At 38.4% G+C, this 16,607-nt stretch overlaps 1 protein-coding gene across 1 annotated transcript in view; it reads right to left on the bottom strand.

Moving 5' to 3' along the window:
• Positions 1-16,607, bottom strand: part of agbl4 (ATP/GTP binding protein like 4) — a 303,108-nt gene that overhangs the window by 267,776 nt on the left and 18,725 nt on the right. Inside the window, exon 3 of the mRNA XM_023339872.1 lies at positions 13,807-13,931. Coding sequence (XP_023195640.1) covers positions 13,807-13,931 — 125 coding nt within the window. The remainder of the gene's footprint in view (positions 1-13,806; positions 13,932-16,607) is intronic.

The raw sequence follows: 16,607 nt of genomic DNA, 5'->3' as shown, positions 1-16,607 counted from the left end.
TTCCAGCTTTTCGTTCGCAAATACTGGTGTCTATGTGCTTGCTGGATCCACTAGCCACAGAGGCAAGCTCTTCCTTTGGGATTTGGGATTTGACAGCACACAGAGGCTGTCAAAGTCCTAAGTTGGCTAACGATGACAGGACAATTAGAGTGGAGAGGAACACTGAGTTTCTTGCTATCTACCTCTCCAGCTATCATCATTCCTAGCATCCCTGTTGTTTTAGGAGGGGGATCTTTGCCCGTGAAAATTTAACTCAGACAATATGTTCATTATTCTTGAAGCAGTGAATCACTAATACATTAAGAAATAGCTCAAGTTAAGTAGGGATATATCTGCAATCATTTCTGCAGATTCTTCATTTGAAGCTTTAGCAGCAGTGACAGAAAACTAAAGCATAACTATGTGAACAGAGTACAGTCTCAGTGTGAACATGATCAGATTACATCCCACACAGAGAAAAGACCAGCCTTTGAACCTCATGTGTTTTTGCGATAAAACCACAAGACCATATTGTTTCTGAGCACCGCTGTGTAAAAGAAGCCCTCGTCTCACTTTTGTTGTGAAATAGCGCTTGGCGGTTTGATCTATTTCCATCTTGGATTCCTTTGTGAGCTTACAGGAAGGCGCAGGTCCACTGCTTCCCTGGAGATGCTAAATCATGGCATCAGAAAGACAAACAACATCTGTTTACTCTCAAACACAACGCTCTCTAGCAGAGCCGCCGCCATGGTGCAGATATCACACATGCAGAGCGCACAGAGCAGCGAGGTGTCTTTATCGCTGTGTGATCCTCCCAATCAAAGTTGTGTTTAAAATTTCAGCAAAGTTTATTTTGTTCAAAATCTATGAAAGGAAAACTCCTCTGTGAAGCAGAGCCAAGCTGTGCATTTGTTGTCCAGATTCTTGCAAAAGTATTGATGATCCTAAAACTTTTAAACCTGTTACAACTGCAAACTTCAATTGTTTTTATTGGTTTACTTCTGTGAATTTGAATGGTTACAGATTATAAGCCTGAAGCTTGTCCAGTAGCTTTCAAAATACTTCTACAGTTCACAACTATACATTCCTTTTGGATGTGAAGTGAAATGAGAATAAGTCAAATTGCCTTTAATGCAAACACTCAGGATCATCATGTCCTGGGCGACAGACAGTCTATATCAATGTGAACCCATTGGAAAACGTTAAACGTCTGTAATGTTGGGAATGGATCAAACATGTAAGAAAAAGTGCTTTATTCATCTCAGAGAAGACCAAATCTGAACTTTTTGACCTACATCCAAAACATTAGGTGTGAAGTCTGTGCTTCACCCTCAGCACGACATCATGATCATGTTTGGACATGATGATGTCAGCATCATGATGCAGGGACACTTTTTTGAGCAGGAACAGAGAAGCTAGTGAGAGTTCATGGGAATATAGATGAATGTTGATTCATCTATATTAATTTAGGGCAATACAAAGAACCTATTATAGACTACAGAAACAAAAGACTGGGGTGGAGTTTAACCCTCTAGTAGCATGATGACCTTCAACAACCTGTGCAACAATTGAATAATTTAGATCAAAGCATACTCATTTGCTAAAATGGTCTAAATTTATCTGAGAATCTATAGCAAAATGTATTCCCCAAAAATCTGTTTCCTGAAGTAACAGATTTTACTGTTACTTCAAGAAAATCTGATGTGTTGTGTTAACATGGGACAACTGGATGCAAATGAATGCACAGTTGATATTTCTTTATTTTTTCAAATTCCTGTCATTTTATTTTCATTTAGGAATTATTTGCCACCGTGTGTTGGTGTATCAGATAAAGTCCCAATACCTTGAAGATTGTGGTTTTGATGTGACAAAAAACATTTTAGGAGCCATAATGACTTCTGCAAAAAACTTCAAGCCCCTACAGACCCTCCTCATTCCAGAAACACAGTGTGGACTTTTTCTTTTCATTTATCAGGCTGAAACATAAAGCCAATTTATTTAACTTTTTTCACAATCAATGGTTGTTCGCGTTTTTTGGAATTCTTTGTAGTATTCTGACCATTTATATTATTTATATATTCTACTTTGATCTTGCTTCTTTATTATATTTCTTGTATTTAGTTCTGAGTTCACTTTTCTATGTTATTTGCATATTTCCTTTAGATTATGTTTAGCATTCACCACTTTGGTTTTTGTTGATTTCCTCCTCAGATTCCCTTGTCCCCTTTTCCTCAGTCTGTTTGCCTCCTGTTCCAGCTGGTTTGTAATCACCCACCTGCATCTTGTCAGAAATCTACTCCCCAGTATTTAAGACTCCTATTTTCAGTCAGTTCTCACTACATTCTGCTGTTTCAGCCCACGCCTTGCTTTTCTGTCAGGTCCTTTTTGGTTTTCATTTAGTTAGTAAATTTGTTCATTTTCCAAAAATAGCTTCGCACCGGGGTCTTTTAAAAACTCTCAGCATCACATTGTTGTCCTAAAAGATCTAATTTTATTGACGTCATGCAAATCAAACTGTATTGTACTTCAGTTTATGAAAGTCTGGAATGCCTGGACCTCTTGGTATTTAATCTGCTTGCTTGCATTAAATGATAAACTTCCCAATGTTAGTGCAGTTTTGTCTAAGTGCTATTAAAGATTCATGATCAAAGCAGTACTGAGGGTTATGTGCTACTGAACTAATTTAATGTCTGCATATGTATCATTGTGCTGGTGTGTCCATATGTAGATGTTTCTGGTCACTGAGACATAAAACACTCACACCAGATGTGACCATGTCATCTCATAACAGGAAGTTGTATCCCCCAAGGGCTCCGATGCACACACTTTGCACAACCAGCTTGAATACACAGAGGTTTATTTAGTGGCATCTGACTTTGGGATATACACCTACAGGCACCAATGACAAACAGGACACAAACACACACAGAGATACAATGATCTTGCTGAAACCATCTCTACAATATGAAGCTGAGAGGTAGAACTCTGCATGAACTACTGCATTTCACATATAGTCACAAACAAAACAGAGAAACACTCTTACTGTAGCAGCAAGGCAAGCACATAATCTCATGCTGTACTGCATGTGTGTATTAGAGTAAGTGTGTGTATCTTCGCCACTGGAGTGACTATAAATGTCGCTCTTCACAGCATGCTCTTTGTGCCAGCACGCCACCTGCAGCTAAATCCCCACCCAGTGTTACTGACAGCACATGGAGTAAATTAGCCCTACTGCCCTGACCTTGCCATGTGGGGTCAAAGCACAGTCTGAAAGTGTCTCTTTCAAAATGCTGCAGCATCACTCTGCTATCTTTTTGGGTTCTACATGCACACAGTAAAAAACAAAACAAAACCGTGTTTATATCAGTACAGAGATTAACTATTATAATAATAGATTTTTTAGTTTTTGATATAAACCAGTAAATGAAGACATACATTTCATTGTTAAATAATAAACAATTAGAGTGGTGCAATGTACTGTAGGATTAGTTGACCTTAGAGGCATATAAGCCAACTATCTATATATTACACTGCCATACCTGATGTAAACTCTCCAGACATAAGGGATATAAGGGATTGTTGGGGGATCCTGCTGCAAAATGGTCCTTGGTGGTGGCTTAGTCCTTCTAACACTGTGTACAGCTCTACAGCCTTAAAACGCATAGTGCCAAGCTCAACAGTTATGGTAATTTTTTTCTTATACAGAATGCACCTAACCTTGTATAGGTTGGCAACAAGTTAGCCAGTGCCGAAAATGAACATCATCCAGCCAACTAGTGATTTGCACTCAAAGGGGAAGGCGTACAGTAGGCGATGTCACTTCCTCTCTATTCATTTTCTATAGAACTTGCATAATGTGGCGACAATTGCTAACCCTCCACCAGCCAAGCGACTGATGACATTAGTATAATGAAATTTTGCACTTGTACACATAGACCTGCACATGCGGGCTTACAACATGACAAATGTTAAAAAAATCTTTAGCTTTTGTATCTATAAAAGTCACTTAAAGTTTTTCAGTCCATGCAATTAAAAGATGCTGTATTTTTGGGGGGTAATGTTGTTAACAGCAGTAAGCCAGGCTACAACTATATAGTCCTACTGGTTTCCAGCTTTGCAACTGGGACTTCTGCAACACAGCTGTGATGTCATTCCCAGATGTGAGTTTTGACTTCAAAGACAGTCTGAACGAAGCAAAAGATTGACTGAGCCAAGCATTACTGACATTTTTATGAGACACTCTTCGAAAAACTGTCAAAACTTGTAAGAGAGGTCCAGAAAGTCCAAAATTGTGCTATGATTGAAATAGGCATAACAGATAGTTAGATGAGATAAACCCTGGAATTCTAAGGAACTGTAAAAATATAGTTTCAGATTTCTGAATCTCACAGTATCCCCCTACAAAGTATAATAAAAATATGTTTGTGATGGAACTGCATATGATCACTGCAGTACATCATATAGACGAGCTGTACATCTCAATCTCATCTCCCACTTGATTCCATCCCAAGATCACTGATTTAAACCAGCAACACTCATATCAAATGGGTCACAAGACTTTGACTTTACTTTAGATAAGGAATAAAATCTCATAAGATAGTCATTGATGCTGACTGACAATGGCTGTACAGGAAATTTAAGTGCTCAATTATTTACAACTGAATTTCAAAAAGAAGCACATATATTAGAGAAAATTATTAAATGTTATTCCAGATTAGAGGCAGATGAAGATAACACATATTAGAATGTGATTTCTGGATTGAAATCCACAGTTCACTCTAATATTGTTTGCTTTATTAATATTTTGGAACAAACAGGACAGATTGTTATTCGGGAAACTTTATAAAAACCAAAGGCATCCTTTTTATTCCTGAAGATGCCACTGTAACACCAGTAGCTGGAAACTTTAATCTCTCATCATTTCTTTATACTTATTTAAGCGCACAATCAAATTAAATTAAAACAAAGCATGTTTTATACATTCAACGAGTAATTTCAGCCATTTTTCAATATTAATTATTCAGAATAAAAAGCAAAATTTTTCACCTTAATTTTGACTTATCCCACTTGTTGACTAAACCTATTGTCATTTTGTCTCCCTGAATAACCTTAGATATAAGCAGAAATACTCCAATATGGCCCATCATACAGGCAAAGAGTAAACTGCAAGGCAAAATTTGTTTGACTATTTTGCAGTCCTTCCCCTCATAGGGTGTATATTAAAATAGCAACTTGTCAGCAGCATCCCCGTACAATAAAGCAACATCCAACAGACAGCTTGGTCCATCAGCACACTGTTAAATTACAGCCATCAGCGCCCCCCCGTCCCCGCTCTAGATCTAAACTCTCATTTCTAGCACCAGGAGAACAATCTGCCGAGTAATTAGCCTCCACCAACAGACAGTTACAGAGAGAAGGAGGACGTTTGGGTTGATTAAATTATTAAACCACACAAACAAAAGACAAAAGCACCATCAAAGAGGCGCTGCGTCTCTCCTTCAAAGCTCCTCGCTGTTCCCTAAATACAGAATACACAAAATGTGTTCTCCCAAGCCACCGGTTGGCATAATTGACTAAATGTGTGCATTTCTTCAGGAGTCTGTGTCAGTGTGTGCGTGTTTACTTTGATTGGACTCAGTTCTCTAACTGCTATCTAAAATAAGCAAGTGGTTAACGACAACATTATGCCCCTAACGCCCTAAGCTCCCTCTGCTCTAGGAACCCTTAACAGAAACATGTGCACATGCCCCACATGTCTGCTCACATACACATTAAACAATACTCTAATTACAACATTTATAACTCCCTGTTGCCTCATGCGCCTCCCCAACCACCTACCCAGAAATCTGTGAATCTGGAATTGAATTTAGCCCAAGTTGAGGGCTGCGCTGGCATGAAAAGACTATTTGATTAGAACGGCAGTTGTTTCATTTGTGGTGCAGCAGATTGCAGAGCCTCTCTATCCGGTGTGCAATCTGTATTCATTACTCGGTGTAAAAGGATGATCCATGTCCTGACACCAGGCTGATCATTTCATGCAGATGCACAGCAGCTCCACAAGGCCCTTACAGAGTCCCCATAAAAAGCCTCCTGCTGGAACCTCAGCATTTTCCCCCTCCTCTATTCCTCTCTTATAACTTTCTCCTTCATTCCTGATCACTTTTCTTCCTCAAAACTGGCACCCTATGCTTCGATGAAAAAAACTGATACACTGATACATGTTGAAATCTTGTTACTGCTAAGGGTAATTCAGAGAAGTCTGTTAACCAAAAAATGGTTTTGGTTTAGAATTGTTGGAGGAAGCTGTAGTACCCAGGGAGAACTCACCCATTGATGGGGAAAGCATGCAAATCCCACACAGAAAAGGCCTCAATGAAAATCAAACCTGGACCAAAACAAAACAACATAGCTGAATAACAAACTGCATTTCTGCAAATAGTGATTTAAAAATTACATAGTGAATATAACACAGATTGACTGAGGAGTACGACTCAGTGTAGTTCAAAGTCGGTCAAACCTTCTGCATAAATTATAACAAATAATACAAAATATAGATCTTGATATTTTACATCGTTCTGCAAGCTCTCGATTTACCGGTCGATCTACGTTCCCACCCTCATCTATGGTCATGAGCTTTGGGTCATGACCGAAAGAACGAGATCGCGGATACAAGCGGCCGAAATTGGTTTTCTCCGTAGGGTGTCTGGGCTCTCCCTTAGAGATAGGGTCAGAAGCTCAGTCATCCGGGAGAGACTCAGAGTAGAGCCACTGCTCCTTCACCTCGAGAGGAGCCAGTTGAGGTGGCCCGGGCATCTGGTCAGGATGCCTCCTGGACGCCTCCCTCGTGAGGTGTTCCGGACACGTCCCACCGGGAGGAGGCCCCCGGGAAGACCCAGGACACGCTGGAGGGACTGTGTCTCTTGGCTGGCCTGAGAACGCCTCGGGATTCCCCCGGAAGAGCTGGAAGAAGTGGCTGGGGAGAGGGAAGTCTGAAGCTGCTACCCCCGCGACCCGACCCCGGATAAGCGGAAGAAGATGGATGGATGGATATTTTACATATGAATATTTTATTTTGGGAGATAATTAAAAACTGTGGAAAAACTTTATTAATATTTTCAAGTTTAGTGAACATGAATAGGAATAAACACTAATCTAACGTTTAAATGCAGACACAAGTTCTGTACTCCAAGTCCTTAGCCATCCAAAATACCTAAAACACCAAACGTTTGGCAAGTGGTTTTATGTAATCACTTTATTGCTCTTTCATCTTGTAAGAAATGAGCTCACTTTAGCTGCAACTGAACTAATTAACAGAAATAATTATTGATGTTCATATAGGTAAATGGGACCCAAATTTGCCCAACTTCAACAAAAAAAACAAGCCTGGAATCATTTCTGCTATCCTGTATTCTCTCCTATTTTGTTTTGGAGGGTTGTCTGTTTCTTTTTTTCAAATAGAGCTTTCATAGACTTCATGGTTACAAAATTAAAGCATTCGGCATAAGTATTCAGTAGAGTTTTTACTTTATATTTTTGACTCTTTAGAAAGTGAACGCTTTAAGCTTAGTATACGTGTCTGCTGTTTGAATAAAGGATATCTGAATGCATTATAAAAAAGTCTGTTTTATTTCAAAGTATGCCCCTAATCTCTGCTCCCTCCTTTTAAAGCAAATCACACTAAAAATAAGGCAATGAATTTTGATAAGGAACCTTGCATCAGCAGCGATAACCCAGGGAAAATTTATTCCGGTATCAGGAGGACAATTTGACAATTCATTCTGTCCTTTTGTTCAGGCCTTTATGAACTGATCTTGGGAGCATCAGCTTTAAAAATTAAGAAATATGCCTTAACAGAACAAGGTTACTTGTGAGACCATACCTCGCCGACAAAATATCTCAGGTTTTGGACTTTTAAACCACAATTTATTCCACAGCATTACTCTCTTCAATGCTGTGGAACTACAATTGTCAAGTTTCTGGGCCTATGTGATGTGTGTTTGAAGTTGAATAATCCCTTTGGCAAAGTAAATTCACTCCATTTTTAGTCTGTCAACAGGGGAAGCTTAGAAATTAACTTCCAACGAAGAATGCATCAACATGCAATGGATACATGCCTATCTACCTTGAGCCATATGCTGCCAGGGCATAAAGAACAGAAAAGAAAATGCAAATAAGAAAATTAAGGGGGGAAAAAAGCAAGAAGGACAAGAAATCCAGTTGACAAGCACATATGTGAGTTTGTCCCCTGGAGTCTAATCCCAAAGCTGTTTCCAAAAAAATTCTTCAAGAGGACATTTCAGTGCCATCCTGCCACAAGCAACTGCCATCTACCAGCTGTATGCTGTCCATATCTGTAGCCACGCAACGCCAGCAATGATTAGCCTATGTTCAGGCAATGGTCCTCTCTGGGGACCTGTCTATCTTCTTGTTCCACTCTCGGGTGAAGGACATCACAACCCAGACATGACGGCAGAGGGATGAAAAGGGCACAGGAGGGAGATAGGACGAACAGAGGTGGAGCAGACAGGCGTGAGGTGGGCGAGGTGATGTGACTCTAAATCCTGCACCACCTTGAGAGCAGGAGAGGAGTTTGATATGATGAACCACACAGACATGGCAGAAACAGGCCTTCCAAACCAGAACATTGACCACAGCCAATTTAATAGTACGGTCAAGTAAGGACTACTTTTATAAAGGCTATTGGTGTTGCAAACCACAACTACAGGGTACAAAATCGATACTGCTGTACTGCAGAACTATAAATAAGCTGGTGTTGCCTTTTGTTATCGTGTATATATTCTAAAAATAGTTTATTAAAACTTGTAAACCCCTGTACACATTAAATGAGTGGGAAACAAATGAGGGAAATTAAACATGTTCCTTAAAAGAGATAAATTGCTAGATTGCAATACAGGCAGTCTTTTCCACACTGCTTGTTAGGTTATCAATCTACTGTTGATTTTGCTGACTAGTAAAAGCAGGAAATATAGATCAGTGAATATATTTAAAGTATTTTTATGAATCTGAGGGAAAAAAAGACCTTAATATTTCATTTCTGTTGGTCAGAAATGTCCTAGCTCTTAATTTTCTCCTTTATTTTTCTGCTATTATAATAGTAGTCACCTCAGAAGTTAACTCATAAGTAGTTCAGAAAAATTGACTTGTTAATAAAGTTTGGTAAACGGAGAGTTTAAATGTAAGCAGACAGGAAGGAGGGCAGATGCAGCATCAAAATTTATCTAATCACAAAAACTAGAACTTAAAAAACTGACAAAGAAAAACTACAACAAAATTCAGAAACAAATATCATGCTAAGGTGTTTGTACAATAAACACCTTAGTGCTAAGACTAGCACCTTATCATGTTGTCTATAAAAAGAAAAAGTAAGACTCAACTATAAAATAAATCTAAAAGAAAAGCTTGAGTCAAAATGTAGCCTAAACACTAACGCATTGCAAAAGTGGTAAGATTAATTAATATACATTTGTTCATCTTTAATATAAAATCCATGGTGATTGTTATGTCTGCTTCTGACTGCAACTGCATATCAAATTATACTAACGGCTCTGAAAGAGTAATTTTTACTTGTGTAATTTGTTTTATTTATTTGATCTTTTTTTCTAAGTACTTAGTCCTAAGTGAGCTGCAGTGGGTAAGAACATGTTGAATAATTAGAAGATAATTGGGAAAATAAAAACTTGAAGTTATTAACGTGCAGTAACAATGGAACAGGAGAAGAAGGGTAACTCAGATAGCGCGACTGGAAGAAATGCCAAAACAGAAGGCATACAATGGAAACAATATCTCACCAGAACATACAGAACGTCGAAGAATCCACCAGAAAGAGAAAAAGAAACAAACGTGACACTAAAACTCAAACCTAAAGTGAAAAAAGTTAATATAAAGCCCTCTACAGAGTGACAAAAATTATGTGACTCATCAGTTATTGGTACAGGTGGTTGGTGCCTTCCCAGAGGTGACATAATATTGCAGAAATCTTCAACCAGGCTGTGGTAAGTCACTGCACATTTACAGTTTTTCAGTGGATTTCTATGACACTGCTTCAGATTTACTTCACTATTGAACGAAACCAGACCACTGTTTAATTTATGGCAATTTCCTAAACTGTACTACTGAAAGCACCAGCTGTAGGAAAGTAACATTGACTGATTGATATCACCAACGGGGGGATCTATAATGCTTTCATGATAGTTGTAACATTCTGTGGAGTAATCAACTCATACATTTAGGAGAGCATTGTCAAAAAAAGGTGAAGCAAAGATGACTCTTTTGGAGTTCTACATAACACTTGGCCTATTCTTCTTTGGTTCATTCTTTTCTCTCATTATAGAGGGTAGCTGCCTTACACTGTGCCTTCTCTTAGTAAGTGAGGCTTACAAATCACTTCTGCAGCAGTTTGAGGAGTTGAAGGCACACGGTGCAAGGTTTTACTGCTCGTCTTCTATGAATGGCTCCCCGAAGGCTCCTATGATAATAGCTCACAGCCATGCCCTTCACAGACTCTGACATCAAGCACACCCCTAAAGCAAAATGGAAAGGAATGTCAATTTACTTAGAGGGGTATTATGTCTATTCACCAACTGGTTTCTGATCATAGCATGGGCCAGGCAAAGCAAGACTGAAATAGTGGTTCAAGGAAGTCAGATCAACATTCTTTTAGTATTAGTACTGGATGCAATTTTTTTTTACACAGATCCCATTTTAAGAGCATTGTTCAATTTATTCTAAACTAAAATAGACATTTCTCTAAATTACTATATCAATACAACACTGAAAGTTGAGAACAAAGTCTGCAGTGATATCTTATATCCAGATCAATGCTTGAACAGTTCTTACTTACATTAAGAATGTCTCTAAAAAGAAATCACACACATACACTACTTGCGTTTGAACAGGAAAAAATTAAGAATATACTTAACTTATTTGTGAAATACTGGTTTAAGTGATTCTCAAAGATTCTAGACTTTCTTTACAAAGAGAAAGTATTTAGATAAAGCTTGACTATGTCTGAAAATAATTTAATGTATTGTGCTGAGAACGTTAGTCGTAATAACGATTTATTAGACAACCAGACCATACCAAGATGATACACTCTAGACTCCAATAAATACATCTGACCTTCTAACCCAACACCATCAGAAGATGTTAGTCTTAGTTTTAAACCCTTTACTGTCACCCCCAAAACACTTCCATGTCATACCTGGGTTCTGTGAAGACACCGGTGTCCTCATGACGATTAGGTTCAAACAAAATGGACCTGGAGTTATTTTAAACTCCATTTAGCATCTTATATCAATAATCAGCATTACTAAACAGCAGACTCTATAGACATTCACTTACTGATGCAGACAAAGAATGTCAACTTAAGTCCTGTTCCTTTTAAAGGTGTCTCTATTTCAACATACCACAATGAAAGAAGTAAGTCAAAAGCTTCACCTTGAGAATGTGTCTGAATGCTTAGGAGACAATTTAATAGCTTGATTTAAGTATTTTGGACCAGGCAGATATCTAAAAGTTGAAGGTGACGGTCCGACGAGGACAAAAGATGTCAGACAAACCCAGAATGTTTCATGACAGCTATTTTTTATGCTGGGGTACAAATATCTCTCTGAATGAAACATGTATGTCTATAAGGTTTATTTTTGCATAACTGTGACTTAAATGTAGGCATGCCCAAGAGTCAAGTGGTCAGTCTGTCTTAGTCAATGGAACAAACTTGACCAGAATTAGTCTTAGCTTTTTGAGGTAAGTGAGTGGTTCGATAAACACAAAAAAGAAGGACGTACAGAAAAAAGACATCTATCCATCCAGCCACCCATCATAACCGGTGCTACAGTGAAGCCAATTTTCACAAAGCTGCTAAGCTGATTGAGGCAGACCAAATCTGTTTCACCAGCTTACATTCCTTCAAAATGGCCATCTCACTTCCAATATCACGGGCTTTTACTGTTCCCCATTCCCTTGGCTCAGGCTGAGAGTTAGCAAGGCTTAGCTGGATGAAACACTCCAACAGCCCAGTTCTTCCCTGGAACTCACTGATATCTTTATAACACAGCCTTTTGCTTATACTGTAGCTACACTTGGTTGGATTATTTATTCATGCTATCATTTTTGGACTGTTTAATTTTCTGCTTTTTTGTTTCATATGCTCTTTTCTGGCTTACACTAAAGGAGATTCATGTGAATTCTAGTTATTTAGGGATATTGAAAAATCTAATCACAGTGCCTATAGACGTTTTGTAAACGCACCTTGGAACAATTGCAAAGCCAGCACTTACCAACAACACCTTCTACAGGGTTAGAGTAAAATCACAGAGGACCTTTTAAAGAAAGGAAATTGGGCAGATAAAAAACAGCTTCAAATAAAAAAGCTTGTTAAAAGTCATGTTTGTGTTGTTTGGGGGCTTCCATTTGTTTTCACATTATGTTATGTTACATTATGTTTTCATATACATATTGTTTAAAATATCTCCAATGATTTTTGTTATTCCTCAGCCTTGTTAGCCTCTGTTTCTCACCTACACTTTTTCTGTCATTTTGCCTGCAAATATCCTGTCGGTCAGCCTGATGGTACTGGTCTATCTGGCCTGGGATCAATTCGGCACTGAGCTGAGGCCTCCCATTCATCTCAGTGCCATAAAATGTGATTAGTGCTGACTACAGCACTGCGGGGAGATGGGCTGATAGGCCTGATAGCCTCAGATAGGCAGGGCTGGACACTCAACAGAACAGTAGCAGCAACAAAACACTGAATTTTCCTCAACCGTTCACTTTCATTTTCCTTTTTCCTGTTCATCTGTCACTTCATTTTTTTTATTCGTTTTAGTAAATCTAGCTTTTGTTCCATTTTGATAATTTCACATCTCTTTGTGTAAATAACCAATTTGAGACTGTTTATTGTTTTCTTTTCTTTTCTGCTATTTTAAAACTTACAAGATGTTACCCAGGCTTAAATACCAACACTGTCAAGCCTGCTTGTACTGCAACAAAAATATTCAAGTATTGGAAGCCACCCAGTGTATCTCTGAGGCATGTGACTGCCTCTGTCAGCCAATCGCATGCTCTGAGTTTGCCAGTGGCTGACTGAGGTTCAGAAACTGTGACAAGAAGTGAGGCAGAAAACAGACGACTACTTCACTTCTGAGGAGAAACAAGTGGTGTTATGAAAACAGATTTTAAATCCAGTGAGATGTGGCAAAGGACATTCAGAAAATATTTTGACAGCTAGTGCTGCACATAAGGTCAGTGAAAGTATAACACTGTACAAAACAATTTCCCACTCTTCTGAAAAGACACATAGTATTATGTTGCTGAACAACATTATACTAGTGGAAACACAAAATCTGGTATGATATGACAAAAGAAATGTGCTACATCTGACTAAAGTAATACCAGTAGATAGAAGTAGTATTAACTAATATTTCTATCAATAACAGTTTGCTCATAAGATGACCTTTACTTTAAAGCAAGTTTTTTTCTTGCAATATTCTACAAACTACAACTTAAATATAATTTTGTACTTTCTGAGTAGTGTATGAGAAAAAAATTATTCAATAAGCTACAGTGTATTTAGGGAACAAAGTTCCTTTAAATCAATAAAAAATATGCATTTGTTTAAAGTTTTGAAAATCAATGTTAAAAATCTGGTTATTAAGTGTGTAGATATAATTAAAATGCACATATTTTTCTTAAATCCTAATACTTGGCACAGCATATGTTTCACCTCAAAGAGGTGAAAGGGTGAACAAGGCAATTGAAAAATCACAGTGAAGACTGGCAACAACAAATAGATCAGATGATTCTGACCTGTGTCTCCCGGACGTTTTCCACAGTGAAGTTGAACCAGACTCTGAAGCGTGGGTTGCAGGTGTCAGGTCGAATGAAGAGGTCAAATTCAAAATCACCGATGTAGTCTACACGGCCCAGATTCCCTACAATAACAAATAGCTTACATTAATCACATTGTGGACGAACACAAGTGTTTTCACAAAACATGATTTTTAATTTAATTTGTTTCCTGATTACATGCATGCATCTGCTTGATGTGTGGATTCTCTCTTCACATTGTTGAATGTTAATCAAACTGAATGAAAAATAAATGTTTCAATCTGTCATTATTATCATTTTAAAATTTGATGGGTAAATATAGATAATGACAGAATTTTCTGACCCTGTCAGTCAAAATGACGGACAAGGGCAAAGTGAGGCGCCATCTCAGGTTATTGAGATCACACTGATGGACTAACCCGCTGCAGAAAATCAAACATAGAAAAAAGAACAAAAACCATGTCCAACTTACCAGCAGCTACAGTATAAAATCATAAACAGTTAATAAAGTTAGGCAGTTGGTCAGACATTGGGAAAGAAGAAGCGGATGAAGGTCAGCGCAACACTTCAAAGATGGAGCACTTGATGAATTCCACACAATGAATCCAGAGGTGGTCCTTTGCATCATATATGTTATCTGTAAATGTTGCACTGAGCTGACTGGGCAGCTGTTTTATTAAATTGAAGCCCACCCTTCAATTTAAATGGGCCGCACTCTGCCCATGGATGTGCACAGACTTGCTATTGATTCTGATTCAGCAGCTTCTTCAAACAGCAGACTGGGAATCAAAATGTAAAATTTTAACTAATCCAGGAGATTCCAAATGTTAGTCCTGGTTTCAACTGATTTTTGAGTCACATACTCACACTTTGATACTTCTGTGCATGCAAGTATTATTAAAGTGAGAGTAGAGACAGATATGAATGAATAAACATGTGTCCCTGTGTGAGTAGACACACAAAGCTGTACCTAGAAATTACTAGCACGCCTTTTTAAAGCTCAACAAAAGAGCAGTCCAATTTTTCATCATAATGTTTAACTAAAGTTCTTGGTTTAAAACAAGCATTTGCTCAAGCGTAAGAATTGCCGGCACACTAAGCGGGCCACAAGGCCCAGTGCTCCCCAACAACTTTGCATCCAGGTACTGTTGACCACGTGGTGACAGGTTGCAGCATGCATTCTTGTATGCAAGGATATACAAGTGATTACAAACAGATGGTCTAACTACTACACTGTCAAAGAGGATTCCTCTTTTTCTGCCTTTGAATAGAAAACCCACAGGTGAGTCTGCAGTACTCAGAGTAGAAACTGACAATCTGCTCTGCTACAGTAAAAATATCCAATGAAAAGGCATCATCAAATTTAAACAAAAAATCTATTTTATGATGATGGACAACACTATATACAACATTCACTATCTCAGAATCAAGCTACCACTGTAGCTGCTTTGTGTCAAAAATGTAAACATAAAATAAGTTCCTGATACTGACACTGACAAATACAAACTAGAAAGTGTGTTCATCCTTGTTTTCTTTCAACTAATTAATATAAATTATTAATTACAGAAAAATGGATGGATGTCGCTGATTTAACAAGCACATCCCATGTGATTTGAGTGAGATCTTGGGATTTAGGAGGTGAAGTCTACAATTAAAACATTACAATTAAACACTAACAAATAAATTATTTTACTTTGCGGTGGTGTGCAATATCCTGCTGAAAGCCAGAGGCATCAGGGAATTACTTTTCTGTGAAAGGATGTACATGGTCTGTAGCCAACCTTTACACAGGTCAAACTAGCATCCAGATGGCAGAACCAAAGGTTTCCAAGCAGAGCAATGCCCAAACTATCACACTACCTCCAGTGACTGTTCTGCAGCAATGTAGCTCTATGCACAACAAACTGGAACAGTTTAAATTCTGATATTTTTGTTAACTTCAACAATTTAATTTATAGTAGCTCATCTGGATTAGACCACATGGGCCAGTCTTCATTGCCCACACCACGACCTAGACATGTCCATGCATTAGCCTGTCAGTAATTCACCACTGCTCCTACCTCAAACAACCCTTCATAAATACTAGCCACTGTAGGACCAGGAACACCCCGCATGAGCTGAAGTTTTGGACATCCTCTGGCCCAGTGACAAAGCATCACAAATTCCCCCTCATCAAATTCTTAAGCCTGTCCCCCTTTTCTTTGTCACATTTTTACAAAATGTTAATTTACTGCCTAATATATCTGACCACTTACAGGTAACATGAAGAGAAAAACAGTGTTAGTCACATTATCTGTACCAGTCATAATCCTGTATCTGATATGCATATATACTGTATATACTGTACATTGCTGCACTGAGCGTACTTCAGTTTAACACTAAACCTTTCATCCACCCTTCCTAGAGGTTTCTGATTGATAAGCCAAAGTAACCTAGTCTGTTCTTGATGGTGTCAGCTATATAAATATAGGACATGGAGGAAGGAGACTACTGGTTGCTTCTGCTTGTTAATACAGAACCTTGGATAGCATCAGACAGTAGCCATGGGCGACTGGGTTATTGAGCCTGATGCTGGAAGGCCTGACGTGAAAGATGGCCACATCCTCAAGGTTAGAATTACATGTTCAGCCCGCAGAGCAGCAGGGATATGACACGCCATTGATCCCCGTTTTAATTTTATGGTGGCTACCTCCATATCCAAGCAGTTTGGTGGGGTGGTAGCCTGACCCTTTTAATCAATCCCATATCATTTAGTATTTAAATAACATTAACGGCTGGCT

This window comes from Xiphophorus maculatus, chromosome 9 (genome assembly GCF_002775205.1).
Source record: "Xiphophorus maculatus strain JP 163 A chromosome 9, X_maculatus-5.0-male, whole genome shotgun sequence".
NCBI classification, from domain to species: Eukaryota; Metazoa; Chordata; class Actinopteri; order Cyprinodontiformes; family Poeciliidae; genus Xiphophorus; species Xiphophorus maculatus.
Note: the sequence above shows the minus strand (reverse complement) of the source record. Positions and strands in the feature narration are given on the sequence as shown.